Below are 26,256 nucleotides of genomic sequence, written 5' to 3' on the forward strand. Positions count from 1 at the left end.
AATAAAGTACTACTTAGCTATGTAGAACTAGATGTGTATAAAATTATAGATCTGATATTTGCTAAATATTCTTATTCAGTTTATGTAAAAAAACACCAGATAGCATATTTAATGTTAAAGAAAACACTTTAAGTAGATAATTTAAAATATGAAGGTAAAACGACTAGCATATTAAATTATGAAAATGTATACAGTAATTAAACTGAATAAGCAACCAATAATAACTTAGACTCTTCCATTAATTTAGACAAATGTTGTTATGCTTTAAATTGACATTAAAAATGTAACATCACCCTAGATTTTTAGCAGTGGATAATATAACATGGAAAGAAAAATGTTAATTTCATTAAAAAACATAAAAAACAAAATCCCCATTGTCCTATTTTCAAAGACAATAATTAATAAACAATAATTTAAAACAACTTAATCTTAGTGTGTTAAAACAATCTTTCTCCAAGAGCAAGCACACTACACGTCATAATCGCTACCTTATAGAACATATGTCTACATGTCAACTTCAGGTATCACCTGGTTCATGGATTTCCTTTTCTCTCCCCATCAGAACAACTCCTAAATCCGGAGGATCCATTGCACATAATCACAATATCCCTTATGGAGATGATCAATGCCTAGTTTGAATATTTGTTACATTAATGCTATATTATCAGTAATCCTTAGACATTTGGCTTTGAACAGTGGTCAAGTAATATTTGATGAATAAATGAGTGAATAAATGAATGAAGAAATATTCATGTTAGTGTTCTTAAACCAAACACCTACAATGCCATAATGAATTAATGTTTGACATTTTGTTCATAGTATATTTTAAAGAAATTATACACATTTCTCATAAAGTGGCATATTGATATAGAAAGTGGCATTTGCCAAAGAAACCTTTGAAATCAATTTTTTTTTAGTTTATTAAAATAAGTAATGGCATTTTAAGTTGGTATACCATGTGTAAAATTATAATCAGCTGCCTAGATTTTTAATCTCAATGCCCTCAAAAACTGGCTTGAGTGAAGAGGATATTTAGTGCTAGTATACTGAATAAAAGGCATAATTATTATAACAAGAGTTAATAGCAGATCATGAATAGCAAATGAATATTTACATTGGGATGATGAAAAAACAATATGTGTGACGTTATGTGTGAGCAATCCCCATTATAAAAGATAGAATTTGTTTATTTCCTATCTTGGTAAATAAAGAAATAACTTAGATTTGATTTAAGCCTAGTATCTTTTTTTGTTTTTCTGCTTTTCGAGTGAAATAACATAGAACCATTAAAAGCTCGGTCTTCCACTATTGAAGTAATAGCTTAAACTAGTCTACCTCTACTCTTCTTCCCAATCGCTTTAAGCAGAGCTTCAGAAATCATACAATACTGTCCGTGAAGGTATGCACCTGCGTGATGCCTAGCAAAATGGTCTTTTCACAAGTGAATTGAAAATTTAAAAAATTCAAACCCACTTTTGGATTTTTTTTTTAAATATCTACTTTCATTTTGAAATGCTAATTGTGCTGAAAGAAAAAAAGAAAGAAAGAAAGAAAGAAAGAAAGAAAGAAAGAAAGAAAGAAAGAAAGAAAGAAAGAAAGTCATCCACTGCAGGAAACGTGGCTGACTGGCATGACTGGCATACACCAGTAATGGGAACGCTTGCTGATGTCAACAGGACGTCAAATGAGAAAGTCCATTCCCTTTTCCTACTCGGCGTTTGGGGAGGCATATCAGGGAAACATTTTACCTTCTTTGGGGCCGCTCGAGCTGTTTTAAATTATTCTTTCTCGTCTTCATTATCTTTGCCTGTTTTACAGTTAGATGTCGTTAAGTTTAATTACTCCTTGGTGGCCAATCCTAATTAAATACGGTGCTGTCTCTCTGACTGAGCACGTCTTCGACTGGTTTTCTCGGACTGGGTTGCCTAGCCCTCTCAAGCAGACTTGCCTATGCACAGCTATAACCCTAGCTGCCACGTGATGGCAGCACTGTGCCCAGAGACCTCAGCAAATTGGAACGGAATGCAGGTGTGGAATCCTGGCTATCAGAAGCTGGCTAGGAACGCTAAAGGTCACCTACTCTAGAGCCACCATTTGCCTTTAGGATAATTAGTCCCTGCAAACGACTTATTATATCTCACACTTAATGAGAGAATTTAAAGCTGCCAATTCCCTTTTATATTAAATTTAGTTGTCTCAAACAAGAAAGCAAACAAAAACGTTCAGAGTATTGTTTTCTTTAGAGCTCAAGTGCTCAAAATAGGCTTAGCCTTGCTGTCCAGGACTTTGTATCTCTGGTCTGATAGCTGGTGGAGCAAAGACAGATTTGCAAATATTTTGCCATAGTTTATGTTGGTAGCTCATAGCAAGTTCCTTGCTTTATCCAATACTACATGTTATCTTTATAGACATGGTCTAGTATTTTGAGAATGTTTGAAATTACAAGAAATGAGTCAATTAACGTGTTTATTACAGTAGTATAATTACTGAGTAGAACTATTCATCTATTTCTGAAACCATGTGTTCTAAGAAAAAAAATAATGCTAGTTTTAACTTTAGGGACCTTTTCTTTCTTTCCTCCCTCCCCTACCTGTCTTCCTGCCTTCTTCTCTTCCTTCTTCCTTCCCTCCCTCCCTTTCTTTCTTTTTTCCTTTCCTTCCTTGCTTCTTCTTTGTTACTGCTACTGTTAATTTTGTACTTAACTTCTGAAGGGATTTTCAGTTTGACTGATGCTAAAAGGATCATATTTAAATTAAATATCATTAAGGAGTTTCAATTTCATGGATAACTTAATTTTTTCAATATTCATTTGATTTGTGTTTAAGAAGTATTCTCTCTCATGTTTTGCTGACAATATCTTTGTATTACATTGTCAGGCATGTATTTGTAACAACTGATAACAGGGAGAAAAAATTATTCTTAAAAAAGAGACTACTTGAAAAATACTTCTAGAAATAACCGTAATAATTATCTTGATAACCAAGATGTTACTGTCAAGTGAAATCCAAGTGGTTGCTTTATAAAATCAATTTTTATCATTTATTTATTTGTTTCTGAGAAAGGTTCTTATGTAGCTCAAGCTGAGCTAAGACGGTCCGGAGGCTAACAACCTTGAACTTTTGATCCCCCTGCCCCCTAAAGCCAAATGGTGTGATTACAGTTTTGGTTACAAAACTGTTTGGTTTTTATGTTTTTCTACACATTGAATCCAGACCTTCATACCCACTGGGGAAACATTTTAGCACACCACCAGTCTGCAATATATACAGCTCAACTCAAAGGAAATAAAGGAGAACACTCCCAGTAGAAGTCATAAATTAATAATAGCAAATAAGCCTATGTGCATAATACTACAACAAACACTGAATATTATTTTTCATATTGTTTACATTTATCCAGTGGTTGTAAAGAGTAAGCTTAGAAAATGTTTGATAAATGCATATGTACAAATACCTCTTTTTAAAATTTCCAGAGAGATAACTGTCAATCACTGCTTTTCTATAGTTGGTTCTAATGGATTGCAAAGAGCATGATAAAGACTCAGAGCTGGGCCAGAAAATACAATTACATACTACTATTCTTTTGTTAAATGGACATAGCATTAAATTGACTCCTAGTGATTTATCATTATAACTATAGATTAATGAGTCTCTCAAGCTTCTTCAAAGAAAATTTTATAGTAGATGGTGATATAGTAGATGGTAGAAGGCACAGAGGAGACTGAAGAATAATTGATGGAGCAAATACTTTCCACTCCTGCCTCCCACTACTCAGGAATCATTGCTGGGGAGAGGGCAGAAAGAGTGGACCAGCTAGAGTTGGAGACAGTGTCTTCTGGACATGATACAACATCTACACAGCGGTTGTGACAACATGCACAAATCCTGCGTAGTTCAAGCCAGACCAAATTCCAACAAAGAGAGGGCACATATTCAAAGAGCTGTTGGCCATTGTTACCTACTGAGAAAAAGGAGGGTCAGTTTTCTCTGAGTCAGCCATGCTCCAGTGGAGGGGCAAACAGCCAAGGATATTTGTGAGGCACAAATTAGTCTTGATGGGTTTAAGAACAGGATACAAAGTTAAGTGAATGGGAAGGGGGAATCTAAGAAGAAATGTGGGATGAGTGCATACAAACAAAACACATACAAAAACATCAAAGAAATTACTTAAAAATTAATACAATTTTATTTCCAGATATTTCTAAAGATGCTGAAGTTTGGTTGCATATAAATTTAAATCATTGACTACCAATCAATAGTCTTTTCAGATGAACTTCGGAGGAAACATAGTTTTTCCTAGTTCACAATTTTTACCAGATGCTGATAAACTGGTTATTTAATAAATATTATTAATGAGGATGGGAGAGTATGAAGACAGAGATTTCTATTTTGTTTGCTGCTGTAATACCATAAATTAGTGAGGTTCTGAAATGTAATGTGCTTAAATAAATATATATACACACACACATATATATATATACATATATAAATTATAAGTAATGGTGGGTATGGTAAAATTCTGTTCCTTATTTATTGGACGCTAACTTTCAATGTTTCTTTTCATTCCTTTTTCCTTATTCTTATATTTTTTTTTGAGAGAGTGTATCACTTTGTAGGCCAGGGTGGCCCAGAACTCACTTTATAGACCAGACTGGTCATAAACTCATGCTCTTTCATTTCTTTTCAAATTTGAATCAAAGTAGTAATAGTCATTTTCCCTTACTAATGCTAAAGCAATTCATTTTTAATAAATAATGAGTTGTAAAAAATATGCTATCCCTGTTTTTCGAGAAATGAACAGATACATAATTTGTTTTCCGGTTATAATGCATTATTAGTCTGCCCTGGCCTTAGGACAGCATGATAAGAGCTGGTAGGCAAATGTCCAGTCAGAGTTCAGGAAGAAGAAGCAATCTATGTGTATATATACTCATAATTTAATCCATCTGAGGCCTAGGGAAACGTTCAAATGTTTTAAAGAAATTGAAAAACTTGTTTTTGAAACCCTTAATAATTATAAATTAGTATTAAAAGATAAGAAAGAAATGCCCTGATATGTACTAAAGGCACAGAAAATGTCCTGATATGTACTAAAGGCACTCTCTTATTTGAGAGTCAAATAAGGTAAGTAGGCCTTGAAGAGGAAGCTCTTGCTATTCTCCTGTCTTTGGATAGTATAAGAAAGATGATGGTGTGCAAAATGTTCTTGGTTGAACTTATACACTTTGGTCTCATGGTTATTTCTATATCTTGCAAATTACTTAATAATTGACAGGGGAGGGGCTCATAAAGTCCCACCCCTTGTTGAGAAGCCAGTTGTTGGTTTTGGGAGGAGAGAGAGTTACTACTCCTGCTCTAGAAGCTGGTCTTAAAGCCATGACACACAGTCGGCACTGCTTGCACTAAGTCGGTCTAAGGCATAAAGAAAGTATATGAAATTGGGAGGGAGAGTGGTAGACAGAGAGGGAGAAATTGTAGTGAAAGGAATGTGGGAGTGATATCAAAACACGATATGTGAATGTATGAAATCCTCAAAAAAATACTTAATCCCAAGGGAATTTGCATAAAGGTTAAATATACTGCTATTTATCAAAGCCCAAATTAGGAAAACTTGAAAAGGTTGATACTGTTATCAGAGACATGACATTCTTATACCATATGAAGCCACCCTAAACTTCATTGCACATGAGAAAACAGGGAGACTGAAATCTGACTAATATTTTAATATGAAAGTTTCACTTCCTGTACACAATGCCAAAAAGAATTTCTGAACTTTCTTGATGAGCAATATCATTAGCAAGAACACATCGAAACAACTAAAGTTAAGAATGTGTAATAGATTTACCTATACTGAAACCTGAGTCAATACGTTGTAGAATTGTCCATTTTCAGTTTGCCAAGTGCACATAGAGATCCACAGAACTAGAAAGTACGTAGTTCTAAAATTGAGTTGTTCAATTAGGAAAAGAAGATTCTGCTGCCACAGTCTTTTAAAGAACAGCTAAGACAAGCTTTTATGTCACCCTCTTGCACATTTAAGAAAGGCATCTATTCCTGTGACCTTTATCAGGTGTTGCTTATCTTTTCCTCTCTTTTTCTAATATTTGATTATTTTTATTAAAAGTACTACTAATCTATTGGTCATATTTTCAGTATACTTAATCACATGGAAGAACATGGACATGAATTCACATGAATGTGAAGCTGCATAATCATATCTAGGTTACTTAGTTTGACGTATTCAAACAAACTCAGGATCCCAATCAAAATTCTGTGTTTCTGATATTCTGAAACATTTTTGTAGTTTCTTGGCATTCAAGTATATATCAAAACAGATATTGCAATAAAATAAAAATACTATTTTGATGGTTTGATCCAATATGTATGAAGATTTCTCGCAGCATATTTTATACCTTCATCTCCTTTCACCTAGTCCAATTAAAAAGGGTAAAATATGGGTTTTAGAATATGTGCATACTATGTGTAGATTAAAAAATAGTAGAATTATCAAGTAATTCCTGGGTTTTTCGATATTGGATTTAGACACTGTTGTTAAGCTGTCAAGTAGTGTCTCTGGCAATCCTTTCCTCCTCCCTTGGTGGGTCTATGTTCCTCCTTCTCTTGGGCCCATGGTCACATCTTAGTGTCTATTGTCCCTACTCTGTTTCTCCTATTCTGTCTGTGTCCCGCAAGCCTTTCCTTCATTTACTTGTCTGCTTCCTTTTTGCAGCTCCAGCTTTCTGGTTGCTAAGTTGATTGTTATTTTGAAAACAATTTTTTGGAGTCCAAGGCAAGGTAATTTCTATTTTAAAACTTGGTTTCATGGCTATTGTTTGCCATAGACCAGTGATTCGCAACTGACCCTTTGGAAACCGAATGACCCTTTGACAGTGGTTGCCTGAGACCATTGGAAAACATTGTTATATATATTAAAATTCATAACAGTAGCTAAATTACAGCTAGGAAGTGCCAATGAAAAATCTTTTAGGGTTGGGGGTCACCATAACATGAGGAACTGTATAAAAAGGTTGCAGAATTAGGAAAGTTGAGAATCACTGTAGAAATAAGTAATATTTAATGAGTCTTTGTTAAAGCTAGGACTTCTTAGATAATAAATCAATATTCTCACCTTCTTTATTTCTTCCCAGAGTTAGTCGGGATACTAAGGTATAGCACCATTGAAAAACAAATTTTTGTAGTTTTATATCTAAGGCCAGTAGATGTTGCTAGTCTTACACAATTCAATTAATAAAAATTCCCAGGATTGATCAAAGCAAATTTTTGTGAATGATTTGTTGGAGACCCATAGCTATGACTAGAAAGCAACAAAGGTACCCATTGATGGGGAATCATGCGTTCACCTTTAGGAAGGAAAGTGCATCAATAAGCGCATCACCCGATCAGAACTACACAGTCACTGCCTGTGGCCGAATGCACAGCAGAGATTTTTGGCAATAAACCTAAATGCTTACAAAATATTTGAAAGTACACACATAATCATTCTAAAATGTGAAAACACTCAAAACGCATTTTGATTTTCATAGACAAAGAATGCCCCCACCCTCGCAAAACAGGCACATAAAGGTTTTCACCTTTAAGCTGAAAATTTTGAACAATTTGAATATTGATTTTTCTCAGACTTTTTGGGGCAAAGGTATTTACTATATTCATATGATTGTAATGTCAACTTTCTTATAATTTCAAACTGCCAATTGTTTATTTTTTAAATCTGGCTTTTTATTTTTGTACAAATACATTGAATTGAAGAATGTAAAATTTGTGTTTATTAACCATTTACATACAAAATTAAGACAACCCCCAACCCACAAATGACCGTTTGATTTGTCTTATTTTCTGCTTCGCTTTGCTTAAGGCCCTGTCCTTTTCAGAAACAGGCCCTGTCTTTTGTCCCTTCTAATAAAACTGATTGTCTACTTTGGGCCAGAATAAAAAATAAAATGAGACATTAGTTATTTACTAACATTTGTAATCGGCAGTTATCTTCTTTCCCAGACTCCAGCTTCTCCCAACCAGCCACCCACTACCACCTCTCCAAGAGAGCAACTACCACAGAGTGATGGCTTGGAAGGACACAGGACATGGAACGCCCCTTTCTCAGGTGCTGCAATGAGCTTTATTGACAGAGGTATCCCCAGCAGCCATCTGTGGAAGTAGCTTCAAGCTTTGGCCTTACAAGTGGGTCAACCAACAAATGTGCCACTTTATCTCTTATGTCTTTTGCAGCTCTCATCTCTGTCTTCTCACCTCTTCAGCTAGTCGAAATCACCGTTAGCTCAGGAGAAGTGGTGTGTATGCTTCCCCTACACTACCTGCTTCTGAACCTAAAATACATAGTTCAGATCTCAGTGTCAAACAGAAATAGTGGGGAAGCTGCAAATTGCACTTAAAACCAGTAATAGTTGTCAAGTAAGTAAACTGTCAAGATTGTAAGAAGATTGGCATTTGTTGGGCGTATATTCTAAACTGTATAGTTGTGTGTTATTCTACCTCAGCCTGGGCCATAAGTGAAGTGTCAGGCCAGCCTGCATTATATCTGCAGGACCTTATCTCAAAAAACAAAAACAACAATAACAAAAAATAAAAAATAAAAACAATGAAAAACAACCACCCCAAACCTATATTTAAGAAAAAGGAAAGATAAAAGTAACCCAAACTATTTCTTAACTTTTCTTTCTTGGTTGCTAGGAATAGCAGAGCCTGGGTTCAACCAAAGAATCTGGAAGGAAAAAATAAACACTTGCCAAGGTTTCTTATTACAAATAAAATCAATTATATATAATCCAATTATATTGGAAATAATTATGTTACTATCCAATTATATATAATTATATATATATATATTATAGGTAATTGGTATCAGGATGGTTTGGTGCAATTGCTCTAATTTTTCCTTCAGTTTTTCTTGACAGCAACTAAACTTCAGAGGGAGGAAAAAAAGATCCTTTGGCCTATTCCATAATTCTTGTTTGACCTATATATTATGTTAGTTCAAGTATAAATCTGATGAGAAACTTATAAACTATTTGAAAAGCCTGGGCCCAGAGGGCCCTGCAGAGGCCAATGCTTCAACCAAGAACCATGCATGGAGAGGACCTAAAACCTCTGCTCAGATGTAGCCCATGGCAGCTCAGTTTCCAAGTAGGGTCCCTAGTAAAGGGAACAGGGACTGTCTCTGACATGATTTCAGTGGCTGGCTCTTTGACTGACTCCCTAAGGGGGAGCAGCCTTGCCAGGCCACAGAGGAGGACAATGCAGCCAGTCCTGATGAGACCTGATAGGCTAGGGCTAGATAGAAGAGGAGGAGGACCTCCCCTATCAGTGGACTGGGAGGGGCCTTGGGGGAGAAAGAGGAGAGAGGAAGGGGTTGGGAGGAGACAGGGAGGGGGCTACATCCAGGACAGAAATTGAATAAATTATAATAAATAATAATAATTTTTATTATTAATAATTACTATTATTTGAAAAGCTCTTTAGGGACAGTTTTGTCACCTTTGTTTGAAACCCCTCTAGATGCACACACAGCTTCCTTTAGAACCCTGCCTCCTGCCTCTCTGTGTTTTGTGCAGTAGGAAGGTGTCTTCCATTGCTGCTGAAGACCTCAAATCATCATCCCTTAGAAAGTAGTAGCATGTAGATTGAGAAGGTCAAGTTTGTTCTTGGCTGCCAGTTCTAGCTACGATGTTTATTGGTAAAAATAAACAAACCACAGTGGTTTTAACCTATAGTAAGACAGTTTAACTTTAAAGGGGCTGTTAGGTTTAGAATCTAGGACTTCAGAGCCATAGACAATGGTTAGAGGGGCTGTGCGGGCTCAGCATCCCACCCTCTCACCCCCTGATTATCCACCCGTAGGACAGGATAGAACATGGGAATGACTTCGTCATCCACTTAAAATGGTAAAATGAGAAATGGATGACACTACACTTTGTACAATGTTAAGAACCATTTAAATCGACTATTATTTTTAGAGTGTGAATGGGCTTACATGAACTACATTGTGAGGACGGAAATGATCAAATTTTAGTCAAACACATAAATTTTATCACTACTTCTGTGGAAAGTGAGGAGTAAACAGAGACTTGGTGCAATGCTGTATAATCATATTACTGGTCCGTTTACTCTCCAGACAAAGTAAATTACATTGAGTTTTAAATAAGTGTAATTCTATAGTATGTTTATGATAAAGGCTGTTCAGAATTTTTATTAGCTTATATTATTATAACTTATAGAAACAAGGAAATAATATACTGATACTTTAGAAAATGAAATTTTACCATTGATTAAGGCAAATAAATAAGAAAAAAATTGTTCCTTAGTATTTCTTCTGATCAGAAATCAATAGTGAATTCAATTCAATTGTAGCACTTTAAATGTAAAATATGTAGTTGAGCATTAGTCAAAGAGAAAGGACTAAAATTATTTTCATATTAACTTTCATTGTTTGTATGAAAACAAGTCCATTATTAAAATCATACATAAAAGCACACGGTAATAATCAAATCAAAGTATAAAAAAATAAGGTTTGAAATGAGTCAGAAACATGATTGTCATGACATTTAAAGTCTATGCAGGATCTCAGTAAGACAGTGGGTAACATGAGCTCAACCCAACTTATTTGATATAATAAAATGTAGGAGGTAGTTTTTTTTTTTCCTTTTTCCTCATCTGTTTTTGGGGAATGGCGTCTCACTATGAAACCTGGGGTGCCCTAGAACTCAAAAAATCTGCCTGTCTCCGAGTACTGGGATTAGAAACGTGTGCAATTAAAAGACTATGCCTGGGCAACAAGTAGTGTTTTAACTATGCTCGAATATTCTAGGAAAACAAGAAAGGAAAGGGACATTGCAGTCTGGTGTTGGTCTTTAAACTGGACTGGGAAACGCACATTCCAGGTCCTGTGCAAGCTAGCTGCTTCCTTAGCCAAGCGGAACTCTCAGGAAACCCTCCGTGGAGTGCCCGTCTTTTTCCTCAAACAACCATTGCCCTCGCATATCTGGTATGTGTGAGTGGAATTTTCTGAAAGTATGATTTTTCCTTCTGGCTTAGTATGTTTCCAGTGTGGGACTCTATTATGCTCCCAAATGTTTCTGTTATCACAGCTCTAACTAGCATGTACTGGTGATCATATCCTACTGAAAGGAATCAAATGATAAAAAAATAAAAACAAAACCAACACACTCATTTCATGCTGCATCATATAACAATGGCTCAGAACCCAGTAGTTTATGAATGAAATAAAGATACTTTATTTATTACACAGGCACTTGGATATTCACATGCCCAACACAGCTGATACACTTAACAGCTAAGGAAACACGCACAGAAGATTTCTGCTTGTAGGCTCAGGAGAGAACATCCTCTGTGCCAGGGTGAATGAGTGCATTAACAATTTTTCCTTTGCTTTCCTCTAAGCATTTCCAAAAGTTACACGTCAAATAATACGCAACAAAAGAGTGATCCACATTCCAACTGGTATGCTAACTTGAATTGTGAGCAATGTAAACTTTTATCACAATGCAACATATTTTATAGTCATGCTTGAACAGATTAGGTTAGTAGCATGCATTCCATTCTGCAATATGAATACTGTTAAACTATTTTCCAACAAAAGTCAAAAGACGCCCAGTGCATAGAAAAATACAAATCACTGTAGTCAATATATAGTGAGACTCATCTTGGGACTTACATGGTGATGATGAAATCCTAAAATGCCATGCCCACAAAAGCACATTAAAAAGGGGATAAACATATTCCATTAGACAATCTCTAAAAATAAATTAAGGATGACAGCTTTAAATTTGGGGGACATTCTTGCTGTGTGCTTTGAACGGGGCCTTTCTGCTCACCTCCTTCTGGCTTGACTGGTCCATCGGACATCACCTTCCTGAGGGCTAGCTGGCTTTGGTCTTGGTTGCCATTGGCTGGTGGAGGCAGATTATCAGACTGAGTTCTTTGAATGGGGAGGACTCCTGCTATGCTGTGTCTGTGCTGCTTCCTGGCATGATTACACTGACCGCTTTTATGTGCTGCTGTGGCAGTGTGGGTGAGATGGAAACCCAGAGTGTATCCTCAGATGGAACCAGCTTAAATGTTACTCATGCAAACACAAGTGTGCTCTTGGTCTCTTTAGACTGTGTTTTCAAATGCCAAAATGATATCACATGCACAGCACTGAAGGGGATTAAAACTGGCTGTTTCCTTGGAAAGGATGACTAGAGAGATGAGGAAAAAAAAAAAACCTCCATGGCCTGGCTGATGCTTCTTGGAGGTGACAGTGTGCCTGTAGCCACAAAATAACTGCATTTAGCTTTTTTATAGAGTCATATCAGAAAATGTCACAAATGAAAACTTGTTGATCAAGACAAGTGAATGGCTAGACTTTAACTGACAACTAATAGACATGGCACTTCTTGACTTTGAAAATATTCCACCAATTAGAAAAAAACCAATTTGTAAATTCTGTCACTCTGTACCAAGTACGATCCAACAGAATGGACCAGATATGTCCAATGTGAGATTACATTGCCTTATCCCACAAGCATATATGCATAGGAAAAATACGTATTTTTGAGAATATGAATTTCTGCACAGTTTTCTCCAGGAGACACACGGGGACAATGTGCTCTTCTTCCCATGCATCTCATTTTAAAACAGCTTCAGGAGGCTTTTTACATTAAGTTTTTTGTTTTTTTTTTTTTTTTGACTGTTGGTCTCATAAGCATCTTTGTAAATGTTGAGTGTTTCCAGGTTCAAGTATCTCATTGCTAATCTGATTTAAATATGTGTGTGTGTGTACGTGTGTGTGTGCGTGTGTGTGTGTGTGTATCCTCATGCTTGCTTCTGCCGGGATAATGCTAGAAAACTGGCAGTCCCCTGTGCTATATAGCTCCTGCGTTCTAGAGGAGAAGGAAGTGCACACAAAAGGACACACAACACTGCTTTGCCTGCAAACTCCACAGACACGGCTACCAAATATTATGAGCCAGGTTGGATGGAAGGTGGAAACAAAGGAGAAACAGCCAGTTTTATTGCAATCTATGTAAATTAAAAGAAAGAAAGAAAAAAAAAACGAAAGAAGGAAGAGCATATTTATGTATTGATACTATTCTTACACAGACAAAGGGACAGAGAACGGAGTGAGCAGGGGATATGCCAAAAAGCAGAAAGCAAACAGGAAAAGACAGCAGGAGAGAAAGGCAACAGATGAACATTAAGCTGCCATGCTGAGGAATTTATTTGCGTCTTTTACTTGGTTGAATGCGGAGTTGTTGCACTGCGGCTTCGGCCGCGGCTATGGCCGCCCCTGCATCTTCCAGGTGGGTCTGAGCGACACTGGTTTTGCTTTGACTGCGAGATGGTCCGTGAGAGCGGAGATGGCCTTCAGATGATGATTTTGAGCTACCAGGACTACTGTGAGATTTCTCAATGGTGGGAACCTGCATGTCTGGTTATAAACGGATAAAAAATGAGTTAAAGTTGCTCTGCGTCAAACCACCTGCTGTCAAAGCCTAGTCTACATAAAACTTGAAACTGTCTAAGATTTACATTAATTCTGTTTGTGGGTCATTTATGCAACTTTACATACAGTAACGTGATGAAACCTTTAGAAAACAATTCAGGGAAGGAAGCAAATGGAGACCAGTCTGAAGAAGAGATGTATTCATTAAGGAGACTGAGGTCTCCAGTGCCGGTACAGACCAGAGACATCAGCATAATCATCAGCCACAGTTTGGACCATAGACACCAATCATGGTCCTTGGTGGCAGCAAGGCCATGACACCCACATTGCCTCCCAATGTCAGCATGGCCCAAGAACCATGGCCTCTGATACCACAGATAACAGAAGGCCATGCTGCCAATGGAGGCCGTGCCAATGGAGGTCTATGCTGTCCCCAGAAACTATGTGGAAATCCATGATCCAGGCTGCTGCAGACTGTAGAGGTAAAGGAAGCTTCTTTTGCAGCGGTATTGATGGCAGTTGAGAATGAGAGACATACAGGCTTATGTGACAACCTCTCCTTCCCTCATGTCCCCCCAAAAGAAACAGTCTAGATAGGAAACAAGTTGATGGCTTCTGGCAGGGGTGGGAGGTGCAGGTACTAGGGAAGGGCTCAGTTTTCTTTAAGGAGCTAGCCACTGAGAGTTTGACCATGTTCCACTGAGTATACGGGCAACATAAATAGGATCTGTTGTATTTTCTTTTTTGAGGGGTTTGCAAGGGTTGCTGGAGTGGACCTGAGAGGACCAGGAAGTGAGTATGATCAGGTACATTATATGAAATTCCAAAATAACCAACACAATGGATTTACTCCACTGGGGACATGCTTACATAAAACCACAGGAAAATTTTGGGTGAGCAGATTAGAACACATTAGACTATAATGTCTGTAGAATCATTGTCTCAGGAAACTGAGACTGTATAGATGGAGAGATGAGAGAGAGAATGAGAGTTTCATGTCAATCATCTTCCAGAACGCTTAGCATGGCGAAGTTGAGATGTCTAAGGAGACGCCAGACCCAATCTACAACATATACTCAGAAACCATCTCCAGCACCCTTTGCAGTCAATGGTTCTCAGTTGTACCATCAACGGTCTATTAGATTGTTGACCTCAGCTTCTCATCCTCTAGAACACTGAAGCACAGTCTGCCCCTTTCTGATTTATGCAGAAGCCCTTGCAGAAGGAAGCAGTGTTCACTAACTGTCTTTAACACTTACTAATAACCAATGCATTCTATCTCCACAAGTTCATCCAGTACAAGTGGGTAAGTTTATCAGTTATGGGGAGGATTACTCATGTTGTAGAATGGTTGTTAAAAAGCTAAAGGGAAAACTCATTCCAATAAAATACTGTGCATATCGCCAAGCCCCACGTGTAACACTATTATTAATTGAAATCCAACATCTAGGACAGAGTTGGAGAACGAGAGTTGCCATTTGTTTTGATGACATGGGAAAATGCTCTTCACAGGATAAGTATAAACAGGATGTAAAATTTTATTTATAGACTGTATGAGAATTCTGAGATTCAAAAAATTTAAAAGAATGTCATACTAGAAGGAAGTTTATACTTTTTTGTGAAATAGCTTAGTGAATGCTCTAAAATCCTACTATGGATTTTTAAGATAGAAGTAGCTTATGTCATCAAATATCATTTTTACATAGAAAATGAAGATAGCAAACCTAACATCTAAGTATGTGCTGATATGTGCTTTGAGCCCTTTCCTTCCTAATTTGTAGTACCCTTTTCCTGGTAATCACATTCAGTTTTCCAACAGAACTAAACTTTACAATGCATATTAAACACAGAGGCACACACATTCCAGGAAGCTACTGATGAACAAACAGACAAACAATGGTGTTCAACTTGAAACATCTCCTACCCTTGGCTGGGTCAGGGAAGATGCCGTGGCTCCTGCTTTTGATCACAGAGGGTTTTGGGGACTGCTGGCTGTTTTGACTAGAGTGAGACTTGCCATGGTCAATGCTCTCTGTCTGCTCTTTCAGTGGATACCACCGGGGAGTGTTGTCCAGGTGAGACGTGCTAGATAAATCAATCAATACCTGAAAAAGGACAACGAAGCAGTAAAATGCATGGGCTGAAATACAACTAGTTTATTAATTTTTTTGTGACCTAAAGTTTGCTAAGGATGTGACCAGATAGTTAAACACAGCCTTAAGAGTGGTGAGGCTATCTTCTTCAGTTTTCTTTTAGTATTTACTAAATTTTCCTCAGCCACAATATTGAGAAGGCTGCTTTGTGCATGCAAGATCCTTAATAAATGCATGATTGAACTGAAATATCCCTAATTTACTTGAGTAGTATGAAAAGATCAGAGTCATAAGTCAAACTTTTTTTATGAAACACAAGTTTTTTTTTAGGTTGTTCTATAAAGTAATTTTTACTTTGGAAGAAATGTATGAATTTAATCACAAGAGAGACAAAATAAAAGATTGAAATGAATAAGTAATTTGCAACTGCTAGCTTACTTTGTCAAATTAAAATATACTTTAATGTTTTAAATAGAGATGTGACTGCAAATAGATGAGGAGAAAACATTGTGTCATGTTTTATCTGACATTTTCCTTTCTTAATGGCACACAAAAATACTGTATTTTCACATTATAGATTATAATGGCATTATAGATTTTATAAATAATATATGCTGTAGATATACTATCTAGGTTCACATAAGAAAAAGAATAAATTAGAAGGTCTTCAGTAAGCCAATATTTTGAAATATCAGTAAACCAAATATAACTCTATACCATAGAGTAATTCAGCATACAGTCAAAATTAGTTTCAGTGGCTGAACTAGGAAAGAATCTGAAAGCCAGGCTCCAATGGTCTGGAGTTTATGGAAAAGAGAGGGACAGTATCTTAAAATTCTAAGAAGCCCTCTTTACAGAGATGGCACACGTAACAGAAAATTTTTATCAAGAAGAGATCACATTTTGTAAGCTGTTTTCTGGAAATCATCTGTATATATTACACACACATATATGTGTTTATAATTTAAGAACACTAAAGGAACTATTAAATGTTATAACATTGTTGATGAAAACATTGAAAAGTCTGTTCATTTTTTCAGATTCCATTTTAGACATATTATGATTTCTTACAAATTTATATAAAAATCACCCCAAGTGTCTTCTCTTGCATCTAGTTTCAACTTTAAAAACATTTGAAAATTTTTAATATTTAATCTAAAATATTTAATCTAAAATATTTAATCATAAAGAACAATGTGAACTATTCATTCATGCAGTAAAGGAGAGTAATTCAAGAATCTGAAACTGCACTTAAAAAGTGCAGCTTATCTTACTTCTCTTGTTGTCTCAGATATAATTTGGAATCACATCATGATTTTATATTTTCCCACTAAAACACTATCAAGTCTTAGCTAAATAAAAAGCACGTCAGCTTATAGATTGAAAAATACTTCTTAAGTTTCTCTTCGCCAATTTGAAAAGTAACACAAAATAAGCATACCTGTCAAAAGATTTTGTTCAGGAATGGCTATTGTGTAAACTCAAGAAATGTACTTTTTGTCATGCTCTAACTTGTCACATATGGTGAGAGCATAAAAAAGGGAAATCAAGACTTACCTCTCCAAGGAAGTCGTTAGAAGAGAATCTATCATAGTCCCAAACTGTCACCTCCAACGTCTTCTTCATGAGCTGCATTCGGACACAGCTGTCATCAACCCATTTTTTTTTCAACATGCATATCAGCATAGTCATAGTTGATTTCACTTTGAGCTTTTCACTTTATATAAATGTTCGGTATTTTATTTAAGACTGTTAAATGTTGTGTAGAATTTTCATGATTAATTTGTAGTTTAATCTAGTGTTTGGTTATAGGAGACCTCGTTGTTTTGTGAACAAACTGGTCACGCATATTGTTCTGTCGGTACTGCTCATTTAACCAAAAGCAGTCTATAATCCTTAACTATACGAAAGTCATAAATATACAGCATTTACAGTTCTTGTCTCAATAATTACCCAAAATGAAGAAATATTTTACTTCTGTAGAATTTAACTTAAAGCTCTCAGATTAATCTTGATTTATAACTACATATTTAATTCCATCTTCCAGAGAACAAACCAGAAACCTCTTTTTGAAAGATAATCTTCTATAAATTATCTTATATGGATGACTTTTCTGTTTTTACTTATAGTTTCTCCCCAGAATTTGACACTTTGAACTAACAGCTACTACTCCTATTTGTGGCAGCTATAGAATTCAGTTTTTTTTTATTAAAACATATGTACACTAATATAATTTGTCTAGAACCACTTCTTTTGGGTCTTAAAGTTTTAAAACAATCACCATTACACCTTCATTTCTAAATATTAGTTTTTCTCCTCTTGGGAAGCTTCAATTTACAGAAATGAATTTCTACATCATAGCTGGGTAGAATAAATAGCACATCTTATGCATCTTATTCTTTCTTGATGCTCCTTATGAAAAATCAAAATGTAGCCAGTTGAAAATACTTCCTCCCAATTTGTAAAATCTGACCCATTTTCCTGAAAATTTTAAGTTCTGGCATGCTCTACAAGCCTCATTCCACTAAGTTCTTTGTTCGTGTTTTGGTTGCATTGTTACAATATGAGCACTTGCTTTTACCTTACCTTTGAACTTCCCTCCTCTATTATCACGCAACACGTTTCTCACATCTATAATGAACTTGTATTGTGTTTGGAACTGCCTCGATATAGGCCCCAATTCTTCCATAATATCGTCATCACTACACTTATTTCAGCCTACATCTGTCATGTACATTAATAATAATTACATACCTGCTCCATGGAAATACTTTTATAAATTACTGTTTGGTTCCATTCAGGATTAAGACTTTTCTGGACATACTTAGTCCTTCTTTTGTACTCAGCACTAGATTGGAAGAGAAGAAAGAGTTATTTTAATATTTTACCTTAATTGATGGCTTGGCAGTCAAACCAAAAGATGTGCAGCATTAGCCAGATCTTTGGACTCATATTACTGTATAATCACTTTGTCTTCCAGTTTGAAATTCAATTTTAAGTTGAACACGCCATGGCAGTTTTAAAATATACTGGATGTCTGGAGTTTTGCTTGCACTCCTAAGTATGCTTTTGGTATTTGAACTATACTTTATAAATTTTATTTTTTCCTGAATGTGGGAGATATTTACATTAACTAGATGTAACATTAATATCTTTTCCTTCATGTATAACATTATATTCTTGAACTTTTTAATAGTTTTACATCAAGACCTGCCAGCAAAACAAAATTGTCTTTTCTCCCCTAAAACATAGTAATGTTAAGAGAAGGTCATTTTGGCACATGGATGTGATCTTAGTACTCCAAGGTGGAAGCGGGAGTTCAGATTACTCAGCTATGAAGCTAGTTTGGACCCAATTTGGGCTATATTAAACCCTTTCTGTTTTGTTTTCAAGAAAGAAAGTAAAGATAAAACAATAATTCCACTTAGAGAGAAAAGAAAGGCAAATGGCTCTTACAGCATATGGAATTTCAAAAACTTTCCCAAAGAGATAAGTGAAATTCCCCTTAAAGTATGACATTTACAATGGATATGAAGCAGGTTTGAATGCCTTGTGCCACTAGTTTATGTTAATATTGAAATTAATTAATATCTTCTATTCATTGCCACTTGGGGCATTTCAATGAATCCCCCATCCTTCCATGTCTTCTGAACAGTCATTAGAAGCTTATATACTATACATTTAACAACAGATTATTCAAATTAAGTCTCACAGTACACCAACAGCTGTCCTGGGCCAGCAGTGTCCGGCATAGGAAATAGCTGACTGTGGCCTATGATTAGCAGATGGTGATCCCATAGGCAAAGCCTTTCCTTAACTTCCTTTTCGTGGATTTTCCATATTAATTTACAACTCACTGGCTAAACAGCATTTCATTTTTGGGAGGTGTAATTTATTTACTAGGAAGTAAATACCTGATACTTGTCTAAAATAACAAATTACCTTTCCTTAAAGACAATCAAGACCCCATACCCTGCGCACTCCAGGAGCATCCATTGTAATTATTCTGGGATAAGTCTTGAACATTGTGATTTTTGAAAGCTGTAATATAGTATGTAGTAAAATTTGAGACATAGGATTTATGTCTCACCAAACCTCACATGTCAGACATGATGAACTAATTCTAGTGTCTTCTTACTTCTAACAATACCATTTGAATGTACAAAAATAAGAATAGGACGTATGGTATATACTCATTTATAAGTGGATATTAGCCATATAATACAGGATAAGAATACTAAAATCTATAGTCCTAAAGAAGCTAAAGAACAAAGAGGAAACTAGGAAAGAGGCTAAAACCTCACGTAGAAGGGCAAACAGGATAGACATTGGAAGTAGGAGAAGACAAGGAACAGGACAGGAGCCTTCTACAGGGGGCCTCTGAAAGACTCTACCTGTTAGTGTATGGAAGGAGATACTGAGACACATAACCAAACTTTGGGCAGAGCACCAGAAGCCTTACGGAAGAAGAGGGTGATAGAAAGACATGGAGGGGACAGGAACTGCACAAGGTGACCAACAGCCAAAAAATCTGGGTCCAGGACCTGCAGAGACAATACTCTAACCTAGATCCCTTCTCAGTTTTCAAGTGGATTCCCTAGTAAGGTGAGCAGGGGCTGTCTCTGATATGAACTCAGTGACTAGCTCCCCCTGATCACCTCCCTCTGGAGGGTGCAGCATTCCCAGTCCACAGAGGAAGATGATACAGCCAGCCCTGAGGAGACTTGATAGGCTAGGGTCAGATAGAAGGCGAGAAGGAACTCCCCTATCAGGCGACTAGGGAAAGGGCATAGCGGGAGAAGAGGAAGGGTGGGTGGGACTGGGAGGAAATGGAAGGGGCTACAGCTGAGATACAAAGTGAATAAACTGTAATTAATTAATTAAAAATTTTTTAAAAGAATTATATTAACAAAAAATAAAAGTTGGAATTGCTATATGTCATTCAAGATAAACTGTAGATACTATGTAAGAAATATTTACACCATGATTTTAACAAACATAATTCTTAAGAAATTATAATATTTTATATATATTTTGCCTCTAACTTTGTCAATATCTAATGAAGTTTAAGATATTATATATACACCCAGTATATTTCAATTCTACTAATTCTGCTTCTGCCTCAGAAAATGTCTTCCACTTGTACGAAACAAATGTATTTAAGTACTTCATCATAACATTATTTCTAATAAAGTTAATAAATAAATAAATAGATAATTGAATATTCAATCCATGATATATTAAGCCACGGGATGAATTCTTGAAAATATTTTTATTTCAAGTTTTACAGAAACATAAACATGGTTAACTTATCATTATATGAATTTAAAATCATGTTAAATAATGGTACAAATTACTGAATGTACTTGTCCATAATACATCTATATTACTGTCACAGGAAAGGTTAGGATGTATAAATATTAAATTTAATTTAGTGAATATTCTAGGTGGACAAGAAAGTGATTTAAAGTCTCCAAGTATACTTGTAATATATCACCTATTATAAAAACATCTGGAGTAAATATAATAAAATATTAAAATAATAATTAGATAATAGTCAAATATATATTTGTTAACTCGAAAGGTTCCAATTTCAAAAACTAGAAGTTTCTTGCCATGGTATGTCCTTTTATTTTTTTATGTTTGTTGTTTATTTTTGATGATGGCATAGGAACAACTAATGTAAATACTTTCAAGTTAACAGCTGTTTAATAGTTTGGAATCATTACTGTCCCTTTAGGCTGGTCTATTTAAGGCATGCACAAACTAGTAAAGTTTTACATTTCTATGTGACTTGGACTTAGTTATCTAAAAGTTGAAACCATTGGAACACCATAGCAAAGATAAGATCCAAAATTTGATGATCACCAGTAATATTCTCTTTATTAAAGTTCTAAAATAGTGAATATATATATGTATAATTTTTAAAACAGGCATAGTCAAATGCAAGCGTGTTCTTTTATTAAAATACAGGTATGCCTTAAACTGATATCATCTGTAGTGTTGAAATTTCCCAAAGAATTTATCAATCCCCATATTTTATTAATCCTTATAATATAAATAAATATAAAATTTTCACATCCACATTTAGTAGTTACAGTCATTTGTACAGCTAAAGAACACATTAAATACTAGTTCTCTATCAGAAACCATACATATCTATCACAAAGGACAACTGTAATGGTATTGCCTTATGATCATATATTTTATTCATACTTAAAAAGCACTGTAACAGGGGCTGTCTCTGACATGAACTCAGTGGCTGGCTCTTTGATTACCTCCCCCTGAGGGGAGAGGGGTGTAGCCTTGCCAGGCCACAGAGGAATTCAATGCAGTCAGTCTTGATGAGACCTGATAGGCTAGGGTCAGATGGAAGGGGAGGAGGATCTCTCTTATCAGTGGACTTGGGGAGGGGCATTGGAGGAGATGAGAGAGGGAGGGCTTGATTGGGAGGGAATGAGGGAAGTGGCTACAGCTGGGATACAAAGTGAATTAACTGTAATTATTAAAAAAATAAAACATAAAAATAAAAGCATTTAATAGTCACATTGAAATGACAGGTAACTTTAGGTTTTGACTGCTTTCTAGGCAGATCTCTGTTTTGTATGCTTAATCTTAAAGTCCGTAGAAAGCAGGTCCGCTTACTATCTCACTTAATAGGTGAGATGACTGAAGCTTAGACTTTAAGCCGTAGAGGAATTAAGATGTGCTAGTAAGACTACATGGGTATTAGGTGGTAGGATTAGGATTTAAGTATAAAAATTCCTTATTCTTTACTCTAAAATATGTAGTAGAAATTAACTCATTAATCATATCCAAAAGTATCACGCATTCACCCGTTTTCTTTTAGGCTTTATTAGCTGGTATGTACTTTGCGTCTCTATAATATTAATTTCCTCTGCATCAATTTACATATAATACAAAATATTACTATGTACAGACACACTCTCATAACAAAAGAAATTAGAACACTTTTTAGAGTTGCCTAGGGATATTCTGAATGGCAAAGGGCACGTAAATACTGTATGGCAATTCGGATGAATATTACAAGCATTTATCTTTTAACAGAGTCAGAAGTAATCCAAGCTGGCACAGATTAAAGCATTCTATAACAGAATATCTTTGTCTTATCGAATTTGATTCTCCAATTCTGTCCAGACTCCAGCCCCTTTTCACAGCTTTACTTTTTGTTTGAGAAAACCATTTTTATTATCACTCCCCAGCTTGTTTGTTTCAGATTAAATAGCAAATGGCCAGCTCTTCTATAGAGCATCTACATAATATTTCTTTCAGGTATAAATATATGAAAATAACCACACAAACTTTAAGTATGAATGTACCAGGACTTCAGACATAAGAAAATCTATGTATGAGATTTTATACTACATGAAGCTTTTATGTATATTTGAAAAGTAGAGTTCATGAATTAACACATATTCATCTTCAATAATCCTGTCAATGAAAGTGAGCTTAACACCTTATTAACCACAAACATCAGTGCCATTGATCTGACATTTCTAAAACAAAATAATATTTTTCAGTGAATTAAGTCAGTGCAACACCCATCTAAGCTCTAGGTATTTGGTGAGCAAAGCTTATACCAGTATATGACTATAAAGTCCCAAACTGTGCCCTTTCAAACGCTCTATTCCATGAATTGAAGATGTGAAACCCAACTCATTCCTTGAGTGTGGATTTGTGATCTTGCCATTTCTTACTGAGCATCGAGATTTGGGAAACTTCTTTGCTTCAAAGTCTTGTCAGTTTCTTCATCTGAGCTACAGTCCAGCTCTACTTTCACTCTTAAATCCTATAACTCCTTACGTTTGACATTCTGGTCCTTGTTTCCAGAATTCAATTTTCTCATACTCCAGCAGTCTGAGATTTGTTGCATTATTTCTTGCTGGAGCCTTTTCCTTTCTTCCTGTCGCTCAGCAAACAGCTGCTGCTTACAGTAGCCAGGCACAGTCATGCATGTCTCTGCTTGGGTTTAGCAAGCAGAGCTTTGTTTTTTCTTTTAAAACTTTGGTATCTATCTGAGCAGTCATTTGTGTTTCCACAACCGCACAGCAACACTGAGAACAGAACACTGAGAAGCTGCGGCTCCTGAAGCTATTTTCTTTTCAACCATATGCTTTTGTTGATGTTCTTGTAATTTCTTTTCTGTTTCCAGTCTCTGAGCTAAAGCTTCCTAGGTGTCCATTGTTCACTTTTTGCCTCTCAAGGGAGGTGATCTAGGTGTCCTGTTTAGGCTTCAATTGTTCTTCATGGCTTTCCACTTCTCTTCTTTCCATTTCAACTTTGGCCCCATGTTCTAAGTCCTGAGCTTGTGTCTGACTGAATATGCTCTGATCCATCATTTTCTTTCCTTGATTCTAATCTTGACTTCTTGTCTCTGATTCTGAATTGAGACTTTTGATCCCTCTTGCAGGACTGAGCCTCCTCTTCACTTCTACTGCAATGGAGACTTTCCTGAGATGCAGATGTTGAGTGACTTCTGCCTCATGATGACTTCATTTCTGTGTGCTATGTCTGTCTTCATTTTCAGATCGTTTAGTTGCTTCCTATAATCAGAAGAATGTTCTTTGTCATTGTGCTCCTCAGACTTCTGTCTTAGAGGATTCATCTTTGGATCAGGCTTTCTTGTTTTTATCATTTAGCAGGCTTGCTATTTGGCTTTCTGAGTTTGCAGCATTTTCAGTCTAGTATCTTCACTCATTTGCTCTCTCTTTGCTTCTCGGCTACCTGTGTTTATGTCCTTGTCTGGCTCTCTGTCTCTTTCTGCTGACTTTGATTATGACCTTGAAAAATAATGTTTTGATTTTTTAGGAGTAAGGAATATACCTCATGGTTCCTTTTTCTTTCCCTGTCTGGGAATGTCATTCCTAGAGCTATCCATCGTGTTCTGTATAATAGCCTGTGAACTTAACTAAATATTTTAGTGAAAATATCCTGTTGGTACAGAGGCACAGCAAAACATGATCTGCTTCTCAGTATTGATGTCTGAGCATTGCCATCATAGGTGCTTGCCATCAAGTCCAGTGTTCAGCTGAGTTTTGGTTAAGAGGCATACAATAGTTTAGAATCTTGGCAGCCAAGGTAGTATTTCTGCTTGCCACAACCAATAGCAGAGGCCAATGGGAAGCTTTATTACAGACTAGTTTCCACAATTGAAAAAACAAACAAAGAAACGAACAAAAAACTTTTTTTCTCTTTGTTTTTAGAGACATGGTTTCTCCGAGGAGCTGTGGCAGTCCTGGAACTCATTCTACAGACCAGGCTAGCCTTGAACTCAGAGATCTGCCTGCCTCTGCCTCCCATGTGCAGGAATTAAAGGCATGTGCCCAGCTAATAAAATTTTTATTATTTAACAATTTCACATGTGTATATGTGTATATACTGCATTTTGATCAAATCTCATTCCCTTCTCTTCTACTCCTCCCTTTTCCATTCTTCTCTCTTCCAAATGTGTGTTTTTTTGTTTTCAATGAAAGTATAATTTGTTTTATTATTTTTAATTAAATTATTTTTTTACATTAATTACATTTTATTCACTTTGTATCCCGGCTGTAGGCTGTAACTCACTCCTTCATTTCCTTTCCTTCCCACCCTCCCTCCCTCATCTCTTCCTATGCCCCTCTCCAAGTCTACTGATAGGGGAGGACCTCCTCCGCTTCCATATGACCCTAGCTTATCAGGTCTCATCAGGACTGGCTGTAATGTCCTCCTCTGTGTCCTGGCAAGGCTGCTCCCCCCTCAGGGGAGGGTGGTCAAAGAGCCACCCACTGAGTTCATGTCAGAGACAGTCCCTGTTCCCCATATTAGGGTACCCACTTGGATACTGAGGTGCCATGGGCTACATCTCAGCAGGGTTTCTAGGTTATATTCGTGCATGGTCCGTGGTTGGAAAAATAGTCTCAGAAAATATGCCCAGACATATTTTGTCCTTGTGGAGCTCCTGTCCTCTCCAGGTCATACTAACTCCCCCTTCTTTGATATGATTCCCTGCACTCTGACCAAGGTTTGGTTATGAGTCTTAGCATCTGCTTTGATACACTGCTAGGTAGAGTCTTTCAAAAGCCCTCTGTGGTAGGCTCCTGTCCTGTTACTTGTTTTTTCCTACTTCCAATGTCCATCCCATTTGTCTTTCTAAGTGAGGATTGATCTTCTTCTAGCTTAGCTTCTTTAGGTGTACAGATTTTAGTATGTTTATCCCATATTATTGGTCTAGTATTCATTTATTAGTGAGTATATACAGTATGTGTCTTTTTGCTCCTTGGATAACTCACTCAGAATGATCTTTTCTAGTTTCCATCATTTGCCTGCAAATTTCATGATTACCTTATTTTTAATAGCTGAGTAGTATTCCATTGTGTAAATGTACCACAGCTTCTTATAGCTATTTCTCAACTGAGGGATATTTGGGTTGTTTCCAGGTTCTGGCTATTATGAATAAAGCTACTACAAACATGGTTGAAGAAATGTCCTTGTTGTGTACTTGAGCATATTTTGGATATATGCCTAGGAGTGGTGTAGCTGCATCTCAAGGAAGAGCTATTTCTAATTGTCTGAGAAAGTGCCAGACTGATTTCCAACGTGGTTGTACAAGTTTACATTCCCATCAGCAATGGAGGAGGGTTCCCCTTTCTCCACATCCTCTCCAGCATGTATTGTCACTTGAGTT

At 36.3% G+C, this 26,256-nt stretch overlaps 1 protein-coding gene across 6 annotated transcripts in view; it reads right to left on the minus strand.

The window, feature by feature from the left end:
* Nucleotides 1-26,256, minus strand: part of Pclo (piccolo presynaptic cytomatrix protein) — a 321,060-nt gene that overhangs the window by 37,330 nt on the left and 257,474 nt on the right. For 4 of the 6 annotated variants that reach the window (XM_060373892.1, XM_060373895.1, XM_060373891.1 and 1 more), the window contains exons 17-21: nucleotides 18,327-18,420; nucleotides 17,130-17,201; nucleotides 15,404-15,584; nucleotides 13,270-13,464; nucleotides 11,867-11,941 (exon numbers count right to left, since the gene is read on the minus strand). In XM_060373892.1, coding sequence (XP_060229875.1) covers nucleotides 11,867-11,941; nucleotides 13,270-13,464; nucleotides 15,404-15,584; nucleotides 17,130-17,201; nucleotides 18,327-18,420 — 617 coding nt within the window. The remainder of the gene's footprint in view (nucleotides 1-11,866; nucleotides 11,942-13,269; nucleotides 13,465-15,403; nucleotides 15,585-17,129; nucleotides 17,202-18,326; nucleotides 18,421-26,256) is intronic. The other 2 variants (XM_060373894.1, XM_060373893.1) reach the window with 1 other exon arrangement.

The sequence above is a fragment of the Meriones unguiculatus genome, chromosome 21 (genome assembly GCF_030254825.1).
Source record: "Meriones unguiculatus strain TT.TT164.6M chromosome 21, Bangor_MerUng_6.1, whole genome shotgun sequence".
Lineage (NCBI taxonomy): Eukaryota > Metazoa > Chordata > Mammalia > Rodentia > Muridae > Meriones > Meriones unguiculatus.